Below are 13,670 nucleotides of genomic sequence, written 5' to 3'. Positions count from 1 at the left end.
ACCTGGTTTATTGACCTTTTTGTCATCTGGTTTATTTATACTTTTTTGTTGTTTTGTTTTTTGTTTTTTTAATTCTGGTTGGTGGTTTTTGTTTGTTTGGTTGGTTGTTTTTTGAGACAGAGTCTCACTTTGTCCCCCTTGGTAGAGTGTCATGGCATCATAGTTCACAGCAACCTCATACTCTTGGGCTCAAGCAATCCTCTTGCCTCGGCCTCCTAAGTAGTTAGGACTACAGACACCTGCCACAACTCCCACCTGTTTTTAGAGACAAACTCTCGCTCTTGCTCATACTTGTCTTGAACTCATGCACTCAAGCAATCCACCCACCTCGGCTTCCCAGAGTGGTGGGATTACAGGTGTGAGCCATGATTGGTGTTTTTAGAACATCTTGAAACCTATGGTTTGCTATTTTTCGTCAGTTTTGGAAAATTATCAGTAATTATGTCTTCAGATATATCCACCCTCTTCTGTCCTTTCTTTAGAGACTCAGAATTCATCTCTCTTAGACCTGATCATCAAGCCTTATTTTCTCACACATTTTTCTCTGTAGTTTTAACCTTTTTCTTCTGCCATGCTTCATTCTAGGTATTTCCTGCCACACTATTATCCATTTTATTCTCTCTTGATCTATGTCTAATCTTTCGTTATATCCATCACTGTGTTCCTAATTCTAGTTATTATAATTTTTAGTTTTACAATTTCCTCTAATTCTTTTCGTTTTATGTTCTTTGCCAAAGTTCTCAATGTTGTGTTTTATGTCTTTAAATATATTCAAAATTGTTATTTTAAAATCTGTCTCTGATAATTCCATGATCTGGATTCCCTATGGGTCTTTTTCTGTTGTTTCTTTTTTCTCTTGCATTTCACCCCTATTATCTTTTTTTTTTTTTTTTAACTGCCTATTTTTTGGGGATTTTTGGTTTTGGGGGGGTTTTTTTGCAGTTTTTAGCCAGGACCCGGTTTGAACCTGCCACCTCCAGTGTGTGGGACCGGCGCCCTACTCTTTTGAGCTACCAGTGCCACCCTGTGCCTGGTTATATAGTAATGGATGCTGTGTATAAAAAATTACAGAAATAATATGAGGTTTCAAATGATGTTCTCTTCCTTCAGAGAAGATTCAAGCTTGCTTCTGGTAGTCAGCTCAGGGTGACAACAATCCAAAATTAATTTAGTCTGTTTTTAAATTCCAACATAATGTAACATCAGACTTTTATCCTAGTCTACATTTAGTTCATTCTTAGTCCTTCAGAGTTCCAACACCAAGCATTAGAGGTTTAGTTGTACTAAGTTGCTTTTTCTTTTACCTTAAAAGGCAGGGTGTCTCTACTCAGTTTTTCTGCTCATCAACCCCTCTCTTGGTCAATGCTTGCCCCTAGCAGATCTACCTAGCTGGGGGCAAGCTTTGGGAAATACTAAATCTGCTTCTCTGCATTCTTCTCTCAGATCTTCCCTGTCTTGTTAGCTTTTTGATGCCTTTAAACTATTTTTTTCCTATTTTAGTCCTACTTTCCTAATTGTTCTCAGCAGAATGGTTCTAATTGGGCTTACCACTTCTTTCATTACCACTCTTTCTTCATAAGGAAATGTTTATAGGCTTCAAATATATTTTTCTCTCATGCTCCCTCAAAACCTGTTTTTGCGACTTGAGGTTTTTGATGATTATTTTGTTTCAAACACATGTTGAGACCTTGAACAATTAATGAATCCAATGTATATGTGCTGTTTACCATGTGTTTCCAGACCCATATGGGTCTCAGTCTTGGCTGCAGGGGCTTGGAATTCCACAGAGGGACCTCATTGTTTTAACTAATTATTGTTGCTCTTTAGGAAAAGGGACACAGTATTATTTATTCCTCCATCTCACACCCCTTTTCTTCTTCAAGAAAAGTCAGAAATTTTTGTATTCATGAGATATTTTCTACTTCTTAAATTACAATTCACTTAACAATTTTTAAAGTATTATAAACCAAAGAAAACTTAACTGCAGTTTGGGTTAATTAGACCAAAAGTACCTTTTTGACCTCTGGCTAAATCCTAAATTTTCAAGTGGTATATTCTTGTCTGACAGAGCAAATGTAGGTACTTGCCTGAGAGTGCACATACATGGGGGCTGGCAGGTTCAAACCCAGCCTGGGCCTGTCAAACAATGACAACTACAACAACAGCAAAAAAAAAAAAAAAAAAAAAAAGGCCCGGCATTGTGGCAGGCACCTGTAGTCCTAGCTCCTTGGGAGGCTGAGGCAAGAGAATCGCTTAAGCCCAAGAGTTTGAGGTTAGTGTGAGCTGTGACAGCACGGCACTCTACTGAAGGTGATATAGAGAAACTCTGTATCAAAAAATAAATAAATAAATAGTGATATTTTGATAAAGAAGGTTTCTTCTTTCTGCCCCTCAAGAATTACAGCTTGACTTCTACTTTATGTGGATAATTTAATTTTGAAAGTTAAAAGTTTACTTTTATTTTATAGGGAATGACTCTAAAGTAGATGGTTTAGTAAATTTTGAGAAGCTAAGAATGATTGCCAAGGAAATACGCCAAGTTGTTCGAATGACTTCTGCCAACATGGACCCTGCTATGATGTTCCGACAGAGGTAAAGCAATGAAATGTGTAAAAGTCTTAATTTACAGAGTGACATTGAGGGTGACATCATAATATTTATCATTTATTAATCATCTGTTTCTGTGCTCTACTGTGTGCTTTACACATGTAAATTTTAAGTAATCATTTATCAGGTAGGTGATGTTAGCCTTCCTTTTATAGATGAAGAAACTGAAGCTGAGAGCAGTTTTCATATAACTTGCTAAACTTTGAACCCTAACTTTTATATGCCTTTTTGGAGTGTATGGATAGTTCTTTAAAATATTAGCAAACAGAAGAAAGTTGCTGATATTTACTGAAATTATCACAGAGGACAAATGCTTTAATCTAGTTTCTAACCTAATTTGTAAAGTAGTAGTCTTCATGTGTTTTTTTACTGAATATTTTTATAATTCTATTTCTATCTAATTCATACTTAATTCCTCTAAAACAGCAGTTCTCAACCTGTGGGTTGCGACCCCTTTTTTAACATTGAAAATACATTGCAGCATTAGGAAGGTTGAAAACCACTGCTCTAAAACAATACTGTTTTTTATTTTGCATGTAAGTTCTTATTACATACAAATAAATGGAATTTAAAAGGTACAAAATCATGCTTCATCATTATTAAAAATGAAAAATATTGTATTCTGTATTAACCTGCTCATCTAGGAGTTGTTTGTTTTGGGGGGGGGGGAGTTGTTTGTTTGTATGTTTTTTGAGACAGAGTCTCACTCGGTCACCCTGGCTAGAGTTATTACCATAACTCTCTGCAACCTCAAACTCCCAGGCTCAAGCAATTCTCCTACCTCAGATTCCCAGGTAGCTGGGACTATAGGCACACACCATTACACCTAGCTAGTATTTTCTAAGTTTTAGAGACAGGAACTCCTTTTGCTCGGAAGCGCTTCTGACTTCAAGCAGTCCTTCCAGAATGCCAGAATTATAGGTATGAGTCACTGCGCTCAGCACTAAGAATGCTTTTTAAAGTTCATTTTTGATGTAATATCAAAGGCTTTTTCAAGTTATAAAAACTGTAAAGAAAGTATATTGTTAAGCTTCTCCCAGTAATTTCTATAATTTTCAGGGTATAAATTGACATTGGTTTTTAATTCTTTGATTTTCTTTTGAGCTACATAAGGACATTAAAAATGAAATAATTTGCAGATACAATTTCTAAAGTTGAAAAATATGTACTCTGATAAGAAAACAAAAATACATGCTACTTTGAAAATCAGAGTTGGGGGAGGCTGAGGCGGGTGGATTGCCTGAGCTCAGAGGTTCGAGACCAGTATGAGCAGCAGTGAACCACAGTAAGACCCCATCTCTACTAACATCAAAAACAGCAGGACAGAGCATCGCCAGAGGAAGAAGAAAATGAACCAAAAAAAAAAAAGAGTACTTCAAACGAAGAAGAATGAACAAGCAAGCTGAAATTAAAAAGAAAGAAAACCAGAGTTGGGAGTTTTTATAACCAAATAAAACTAGTGTGTATGAAAATTTGTTTTTTATTTGTTTTGTTTAAATCAATGTCCAGGAGTCTTTGTCTTTGTAAGTGGTTGATCTGACGGTTACTGTAGTTTAGAGGTCCTCACAGTGTGGAGGAAAGGCTGTGCTCAGTCTCTTCCCTACCCACCCTCCTTCTGCCCCTGTGGATCACAGCACCTAATAAGGGATTGCACGACAATGTGGAAGCAGAGAACAGTTTGAGTAGGGCGCTGGCCCCATATGCCGAGGGTGACAGGTTCAAACCCAGCCCCAGCCAAACTGCAACAACAAAAAAAATAGCCGGGTGTTGTGGCAGGCGCCTGTAGTCCCAGCTGCTCGGGAGGCTGAGGCAAAAGAATCACGTAAGCCCAAGAGTTAGAGGTTGCTGTGAGCTGTGTGACCTCATGGCACTCTACCCGAGGGCGGTACAGTGAGACTCTCTCTCTACAAAAAAAAAAGAACCAGGGGGAGAGTGGTTTGTTTTGTTTCGTGTTCTTGGACAGTGAGTGACTTTATCACTTCTTTTGTCTTTCATGGACCTCCATTTACTTATATATGTTAATGTCCTGGTCCCTGAAGACATAATAAATTTGTGACCCTGCCAGACCAGTTGATGAGGCACTAAGCACTAGCCATCCTTCAGAAATAAGCAAAAGGGAAAAACTAATGAGGAAGTTTATAAACCTGGCTGTTTTCTTGGAAATAGCCTAGATTGAGTAGAAAAAGATATGACAGAAAATTATATAAATTGGGCTGATTTTTCTGGAATCCATTTTGTCTGTCAGCCAATACTGAAATATAGTATGTTTCTTAAAGCAAATAATAATCCATTTGATGGTGCATAATTATCCTGTGTGGATCAAGTAACCCCTTTTATTTTAACAGTAATCAGTTGCTGACTGAAAAACAGAATATTTATTCATACAGTAATGTAAAAGCATACTGTATTAAAGATTTTGATATATTTTTACTTATATTTTCAATTGAATTTGCTGGTCAAAATTTCTTATAAAACACATTGTCAAGAAATTTGTGCACTTAAAAATGAAATATATCTTTATTTTCCTTGTTATTTCATCCTATCATTTGGTGAGTAGCTCAAAAATCTTTCCCAAAAGTTCAAAAATTCTATTCCTTTAAGGTTTTTTTCTCCCTAATAACTTTGAATTCAACATTTATAGTAAATGTTTTTCCTTAAGCTTCTTATTAATACAAGTTTCTAAATGAAATTAGATATTAAAAAGTACAATTGGCTTAAAGCATATTTTAAAAAATATTTTGTTTTGAGGTTTTTGCCTTCGGTACTTACCATAACTTATCTTAGCCCCCTCCATTCCATTAAGTCATTTTACTCTTAAGCTACAATTTTTTTCTAGTAAAATTTTTCTGTTCTATTCTGTCTGCATAGTTTCTCTGACTCAACTGTTGTCTCTCTTCTGTGCTTTCCTATTCAAATACATGCTTCAATGTTTGTGGCTCTTGCTTACAGGAAGAAGAGGTGGCGGAGTCTGGGGTAAGTGTAGAGATGAATGCAACTGGAATGAAGGTTGTGCAACTCTTAACGTATATTGCATCCTTTTCATTAATGCACGCACATAAAATAGCATGCATTCTATTAACCCTGTCAACCTACATTCCTGACAAATGCCTTTTGCTAACAAGGTGAAAGTAGTGATAGACCCAGCTTTTTTTTTTTTTTATTAACTTTTCCATTATTGAGATTCTGTAAGTCCTTTTTAGATTTTAGTTTAGCAGGGTTGGTTAGGTGATGATGATGATGACGACAACAACACTGAGTATGTTTTGTGCTTCCTGTGTGCCGTATACTGTTCTAAGCACTCTAAATGCATTTTCTTATTTAACTCTCCTACTACCCTGTGAGTAGATAATGTTATTCCCATGGTACAGATGAAGAAATAGAGTTGCCCAAAGTCTAACAGCTCATCAGTCATGAATCTAAATCTAGGTAGTCTGATTCTAAAGTATATACTACTTTATTCAAATTCCACTTTTTATAAAAGTCAACATATAAAAATGTGTGTGAATTCTGTTTATAAAGTTTGCATAGCTATACTATAAAATTGAACTAAAAAAAGATTTTAATTCCTCAGATCACTAATGCCATGAGACTTCCATTGACTGAATTTTATTTTAAAATTTTCACCAGCTTTAATTAAAGATGCTTTTATCTCTTTTTAAAATCGTAATAGAATCAGAAATTTCCACCATTTGTTGTTAAAGTAGATTCAGGTCTGTGCTCCTATAGATGTCTGTTAAGAATCATGGAATGTTAAGGTTCTTGTCAATTATCTACCTAGTCATTTCATTTTTAGGTGAGAGAGATGGCTTCTGTGGATGAAGAGATTGCATAAGAAGAATTTTACTATGTTAGGACTGTAGTGAACCATGAAGTTAGGTGCTTTTATTAAATATAGGAAGAACTTTTTGTGAGCCACCTCCTTTACTAAAGTCTGGTCTCATTTGTGGTCTTGTTTTCTGTTAAAGCTTGGTGAGCTTGACTTTCCTTCTACTTTATTCCTCCCTTCTGCGTGTTCGTCATGTATTTCCATACGTTCTTGTCTTGATCTTTTCTAGTTTTTCTCACTGAAAATAGAAATTCATATGTGGCATAACTATTCTAAAGAAGAATATGCTAACAGTATATCTTAGTTGAGTGTTTGAAGTGATAGAATGACTTATGTTAACGCTAGTTCACTGTTCACTTAGCTTTAGGATTGCATTGTATGATGCTTACAAACATTAGGTATTTTTATATTAGGACATTTTCTGTTTTAGAAGACGTTTAGAAAATATTCTCATTTATCCTAATGTTTTCATTTATTAGAATTTGGTATCTCTCCTAGATTTGTCAATAGCTACTCTTCCTCTTTTTTTTGGATATCAACTAAGATAAAATCATTAAATGTTTCTATTAAAATTTGCTCCTAAATGTTGGAACTGAATTTTACTGAATTTCTTTGAAGTCAAGACATCATCAATTGTTGGGCTCACCATTATTTTATTGTACCACTATGAAAATCACTGTGAGGCCAGGTGCAGTGGCTCATACTTGTAATCCTAACACTTGGGGAGGCCAAGCCAGGTGGACACCTGAGCTCAGGAATTCAAGATCAGCCTAAGCAAGAGCAAGACCCCATCTCTACTAAAAAAAAAAAAATAGGGTGTTGTGGCAGGTACCTGTACTCCCAGCTACTTGGGAGGGTGAGGCAAGAGGATTGTTTGAGCCCAAGAGTTTGAAGTTGTTGTGAGCTATGATGCCATGGAACTCTACCCAGGGTGACAGAGTGAGGCTCTGTCTAAAAAACAATCACCGTGTCTTGTTACCACTGAGAATTTTTGCTTTATGCTTATTGAAAGAGCTCTTACTGACCTAGATACAGACTTTTGACACCTCACACCCTTGTACATACATTAGAAAGGAAAATATAAACAAAATCAATTGGTTTAGGTCTAAAATTTCTTCGTATTCAAAATATGAATCTTCTGAACTATTTTTAGAGTCTTTAGTTTCTGGGGGTTTCCCACACACATACAGCAGTGTCCTTTGTGCCATCTAGTATGTTGGTAGTGGAGTGTTTCTTGAAACACGTCATACAAAAACTAAAAGTTTCTGTTGCTGGGGCCTTAGGCTGGCTTTATAGATAATTAGAGCTAGATTTATGTCCTCACCTTTGCTTTGGGAATGTTGTCAACTTGTCATATTCACTTCCTTCTTGTAATCAGTTAGTCTCTGAAGGTTGGTTAAAAGGGTAGTTTATTGATGTCACTGGATTTTCTTCAGGGTCATTCTTTTAAGTTTTGAGATTCCTCCATGTGTAAGTAGAGACATCACATCACAGGTTCTGCCTGAACAATAGCAATTGAAAATTGCCATTGAGTATAAAACACATTTCAAAGATCTGAAAATGTGGAAGAAACTATCTATCATAACACTTTTTTAACTGTCTCACTTAATTTACAATCGATTTTAGTGTCTATTTTAAACTAGTTATGTGAGCATTGCGGTCTATGTATCTAAACTTTTTTTTTTTTTTTTTTTTGACAGAGCCTCACTCTGTCCCCTAAGCCAGACTGCCCTTACCCTAGCTTACAGCAACCTCAAACTCCTGGATTCAAGTAATCCTCCAACCTCAGCCTCCCAGATAACTGGGACCATAGGTGCCTGCTACCATGCCCAGCTAATTTTGCTATTTTTAGTAGTGATGGGGTCTCGCTCTTGCTCAGGCTAGTCTTGAACTCCTGACCTCACAAGATCCTGCCTTAGCCATCCAGATTACTAGGATTATAGTCGTGAGCCACCACACCCTGCCTATTTAGAATATGTTTTTAAATATAAGGCTAATTGAGAAAATCATAAATACCCTTATTATTTTGGAATGGCAACAGCCTTCAAAATAAAAATCATCTAAGAACCTTGGGTTTGCTATTCTTATTAGAAAGAACAAACATCATTGCAATTGTCGTTTCCATTGGTTCTAGATATAGTCATTGTAGGAGGTTTGCCAGGAAGAATAGGATTGAGTAAAGTCGTGCCTTATTTGAATTGCAGTTAAAGTAAGATCACAGATCCTCAGTTATGACACCTAAATATTGCCTAACCATTCCATATATGAGTGGAAGCATTGAATAGCTATTTACTGCATTTCTGATTTAGGGCTATATTGAATATAAATGCTGTTAATTTTCAGCTAATGTCTTACTGATTGTTCTCTTTGAATTTTGGCCACAATATTTTTAGTGGTAAAATTGGTCACGATGTGCAGAGTGGCCCTGCTTTAGACAGGAATAGTGATGGCAAGCATGTCCAAAGCAGCATAGACGAGCAAAGCTGCTCTGGAAACTTCACTGCTGAAGCACCCTGGTGCAGACAACTGCCTGAGGATGACTTTGTCCTGACCTATGCTCTTGCCATATCTTCAGAGTGTGGATGGCCTCCAGGGCCAGAGGATTGCTTTTTCTTGTCATTGTTGTACCACAGGTTGCATAGTCACAAACACAGGTGTGATGGAGTATGTCACTCGGGAAATTACTATCTTACTCTTTTTAGTTCTGTACTTTGCAAAATCTTATTCTTATTTTAGAACATCATCACATATACAAATTACTTTGCTCTTCATCTTTTAACTCATTTACATCAGCATGCAATAGCATTAACAGAAAAAAAGTCTTTTAATCTTCAGTCTGCCATGCTTAATTCTCATCTTATAGCCCCTCATTGTGATCTCCATCTTCTTATAGGTCATTGAGTCAGGGCAGCACAAATTCGAACATGCTGGATGTTCAGGGAGGTGCTCACAAAAAAAGGGCACGCCGCAGCTCTCTGCTTAATGCTAAGAAGCTCTATGAAGATGCCCAAATGGCAAGGAAAGTGAAGCAGTATCTGTCCAGTCTGGATGTAGAGACAGATGAAGAGAAGTTCCAGATGATGTCATTGCAGTGGGAACCTGCATATGGTACCTGTGAGTACAAGTTTTCATTTATGTGATAACACAGAGCATAACACAATAGAAACTTACTTTTCTAGAGATATGCTGGAGTCGCAAGAAAAATGTTAACTTTCATTCACAAAAGATTACTGACATACCCCAAGCATCATGTGTTCCTGTTAGATACTAAACTAAATTCCATACATTCCAACATGTTGATTTACCCTAATAAATAATTATTTTAAAAGTTTTCTAAAGTTTTTTTTTTTCGTTTAAAATTTGAACATTGTCAAGGAGCCTTTCTGTCTGAGAACGTTTTTATGTTCATCCCTAAATGAAGAGTAAATGTAAGTCAAATGTTTTACCTTTTTTTATGTCATGGATAATATCATTTACCAACTAGAAAATATTAGAAATCTGATTAAAACACTAGTCTTCGGAGTAAGATAAAACAAGAAAAATCGGACACATTTCTTTTCTTTTTTTTTTTTGGAGGCAGAGTCTCAAGCTATGGCCCTGGGTAGAGTGCCATGGTATCACAGCTCACAGCAACCTCAAACTCTTGGGCTCAAGCAATTCTCTTACTTCAGCTTCCCAAGTAGCTGGGACTACAGGCGCCCGCCACAATGCCCGGCTAGTTTTTGGTTATAGTTGTTGTTTGGCAGGCCCAGGCTGGATTTGAACCCGCCAGCTCCAGTGTGTGTGGCTGGTGCCCTAGCCACTTGAGCTACAGGCGCCGAGCCCAGACACATTTCTGATTCTATTAGTCTGTAAAAAATATGTTGGAAAAAGAAATCCTATTCCCAATGCTGATTTTTTTTCAATTAAGTACAAGCAACCAAAGCATGTATCTCTGGATCAAACAGTTGTAAGAGCAGAAATCAAAGATGGTCAAATATACTCTTGTAACAAGAACAAAAAAAAAGATCATGCTTCTTATGTTAAATTATATGCTAAATGTTATGCCTTTACAGATTGCAATAAAATTCTGAGTTCCTAATTGATAGGGAAAAATGATAGTCAGCCTGGATTGACCCTAAGATTGACAAATAATATGATATTTGCATAGTAATAGAATTTTGCCAACATAATAGAAAAGAGGAAGCGGAATAGAGCCAAGTACTGATTTTCAAAAATTCAGATGTGATAATAAATTTTAACATATTAGAGTAAGGAACCATTCAGTAAATCCTGTAATCAAAGCAGAATATCTCCAATGCCTCTAGCCAAAGGGGAAGTGTTGGAGTGTGATGACAGAACACCTACAAAAGGGTACAGACTAAATTGGAGTCTCATGTATTACAATTTGAGTAAGGTTCTATTTATCTTTAAGTCTCTGTTTTCTCAAATGTAAACTTTTGGCAGGAGTACATTTTGTCTCTGATTCTTTCTACATCAAACCTATTTAGTTTGGAGAACAAAATAATAATAGCTAATAACTATTTAGAGTTTTGGTTTGGTTTTTAGAGTGCAGAGGCATCGTCATAGCTCAAATGTAACCTCAAACTCCTGGGTTCAAGTGATCCTCTTGCCTCAGCCTCTCGAGCACTGGGACCATCAGAGTACACCAGCATGCCTAGCTAATTTTTCTATTTTTAGTAGAGATAGGGTCTTACTCTTGCACAGGCTGGTCTTGAACTCCTATACTCAAGCAGTCCTCTCACCCTGGCCTCCCAAAATGCTAGGATTATAGGCGTGAGCCACCACACATGGCCATTTTTAGAGCTTTCTACATGCCAGCAACCTTGCTAAAGGCACTTACAAACCTTGCCATTTACTCCTTAGAATAACCTCTGAGGTGTCCAATTTTGCATTGTATTCTAAAGAGACAGTTCACCCAAAAAATGTGCTTATACAAAGATGTTGCAATATATATATTCAAAAAAGAAAAGCATTCAGATATTAAAAAGGTAGAGAATAGTTCATTATAATATTTCCTTATCAATATAAGCAATGATGGCCATTAAAAATAGTAAGTATGCAGAATTGGAAGGTATCTGGGATAATTTCTTACCACACATGAAACATCAAGAATACTGTCAGCCTTGTGAAAATGGTACTTGTCGAAGGTAAAGACTGAGGGAGAGAGAGAACCTTTAACTTTTATTCATGTTTTAAAGTTCAAAGCCACATGCATATTTATTAAAGCCCTGTGACCCTGCTTAGAGTTATTGTGAAAGCTATTTTTTTACAAGTAACTCAATATAAACTTAATTGTTCTTGTAGTTATAAACCGTGTGCCTTCCTCTTCCTATAGCCACCTCTGACTTTTTTTTTGGAAAAAAAAAAAGCTAGAGGGCAGCTAGAGGGCAGTGTCATCGTCATAGCTCACAGCAACCTCAAACTCCTGGCTCAAGTGATTCTTCTGCTCAGCCTTTTGAGTAGCTGGCACTATAGGTATGTGCCACCACGCCCAGCTAATTTTTCTATTTTTTGTAGAGACAAGGTCTCACTCTTGCTCAGGCTGATCTCAAACTCCAACCTCAAGTAGCCCTTCTACCTTGGTTGGCCTCCCAGACTGCTAGGATTACAGGCCCCTTTATCTGTCTATTCTCATAACACTACACCATGTCCTAAGTTACATATTTAATATTGATTTGAAATGAGAAAACCTGTAAGCCTTTCTTTTATAAACTAGATTTGAAAATTTAAGTTGGTTTGAGAGTCTATATTTAATTTCTATTGCATAACTGATTTTTAAATGTTAAACTGTTATCTCAACCCTAAACAATAATTTCTGAGCATTCTAGAATTTGGTTTTTCCTAATTAATCATTATATATGTGGTTTTTAGCATTCATCTGTGAACTTTTTAAAGTAGTCTCTTGGTTTTTTCCTTTACACTATATCAGTTATTAAAATAAGATGTCAGTGAAGTTGAGAATTGGGTAGTATTGAGAGAAGGGGAAAATGTGTTTCATGGCTATAACCAAAGATGATGTTATCTTGGTTTCAATTAGTTGATAAGCCACTGCATATTGTCCCCAGGGGTTCCTATGTTTTGATTTTCTGAAATGTTTCCCATATTCTTATCACCCAAAATGTTCTCTAGGCTCTGATATTAAAAGCATAATAGCTAATTGTTATAATTGTGCTGAGACAGGTTAAATACCTATTTTTGCTTTTATCTTGGGATTAAAACAAATACATCCTGAAGTAGTACACCTCCGTTGAAACTACCCTGAATAACCAAAGGGTTTAAATGTCTGCAGGAAGAATTTCTTTGCTTTGGGCTACAATACAAAGGGGGAGCTTTATATTTCTTAAGTCAGAGTTATCAGTTTTTAATTCCGACATTCATCATCAAATATTCTAATTGTGAACTTATAAAACACATCTCTGGTATTTGTGAGTATATCTGTTGAAGTAATTGTACTTACTCATTCAACAAATACCTGTTAAGCATCTGCTTTCACTCAGTCACTGGCATATAGGGTTGTTGTGGTATACAAAATACTCTCAAGTTAGTCACAGCCTAATAAGAGGAACAGACATAATTAATCACACAGGTAATTGTGTTGTTAAAACTATTCCCAGTGCTATGAAGGACATATACAGGATACCAAGAGAACATAAAACAGAATCCAATCTAGTCACTGCAGAACTGGGTATTAGGGAAGGGTTCCCTGAAGTCTGTGAGGAAGTTCATCTGAAAGATGTAAAAAACAAAATGGGGGGTGGTGCCTGTGTCTCAAAGGAGTAGGGCGCCGGCTTCATATGCCGAAGGTGGTGGGTTCAAACCCAGCCCCAGCCAAAAACTGCAAAAAAAAACGGAGGTGGGGGGTGCTTTCTGGCATAGAAGCCCAGACAGTATGGGACTGGTGAGGAGAAAGGTATGTGGTTCAAGGGGGCTAATGCTAAATCATGCAGGGCCTTAAAGGCCATTTTTTTAGGGACTTAGATCTTTTCATTGAGAGCAAGAGCAAGTCTTCTAAAGGTTTTTGTAGGGAATATGGAGAAGGAAAGTGATTTGATCAGATCTTCATTCTAGAAGAGTCACTCTGCTGTCAGGGAGAATGCCTTGAAGGCATGCTAATGAGAGGAGTTTTCTTTAGTATAGGTGAGAGGGTGTTAACTTGACTTTCAGCAGAGTGATGATGGAGATGGAGCTAATTACATTAATGGATTCAATAGTTATTTAGGAAATAAAATTATTT

At 36.6% G+C, this 13,670-nt stretch overlaps 1 protein-coding gene across 9 annotated transcripts in view; it reads left to right on the top strand.

Annotated features, from left to right (window-relative positions):
• RAPGEF6 (Rap guanine nucleotide exchange factor 6) overlaps positions 1-13,670 on the top strand; it is a 200,548-nt gene that overhangs the window by 166,559 nt on the left and 20,319 nt on the right. For 7 of the 9 annotated variants that reach the window (XM_053566296.1, XM_053566300.1, XM_053566294.1 and 4 more), the window contains 3 exons: positions 2,469-2,592; positions 5,557-5,580; positions 9,327-9,547. In XM_053566296.1, the coding sequence (XP_053422271.1) occupies positions 2,469-2,592; positions 5,557-5,580; positions 9,327-9,547 (369 nt within the window). The remainder of the gene's footprint in view (positions 1-2,468; positions 2,593-5,556; positions 5,581-9,326; positions 9,548-13,670) is intronic. The other 2 variants (XM_053566295.1, XM_053566303.1) reach the window with 1 other exon arrangement.

The sequence above is a fragment of the Nycticebus coucang genome, chromosome 17 (assembly GCF_027406575.1).
Source record: "Nycticebus coucang isolate mNycCou1 chromosome 17, mNycCou1.pri, whole genome shotgun sequence".
In the NCBI taxonomy this organism is placed as follows: Eukaryota; Metazoa; Chordata; class Mammalia; order Primates; family Lorisidae; genus Nycticebus; species Nycticebus coucang.
Note: the sequence above shows the minus strand (reverse complement) of the source record. Positions and strands in the feature narration are given on the sequence as shown.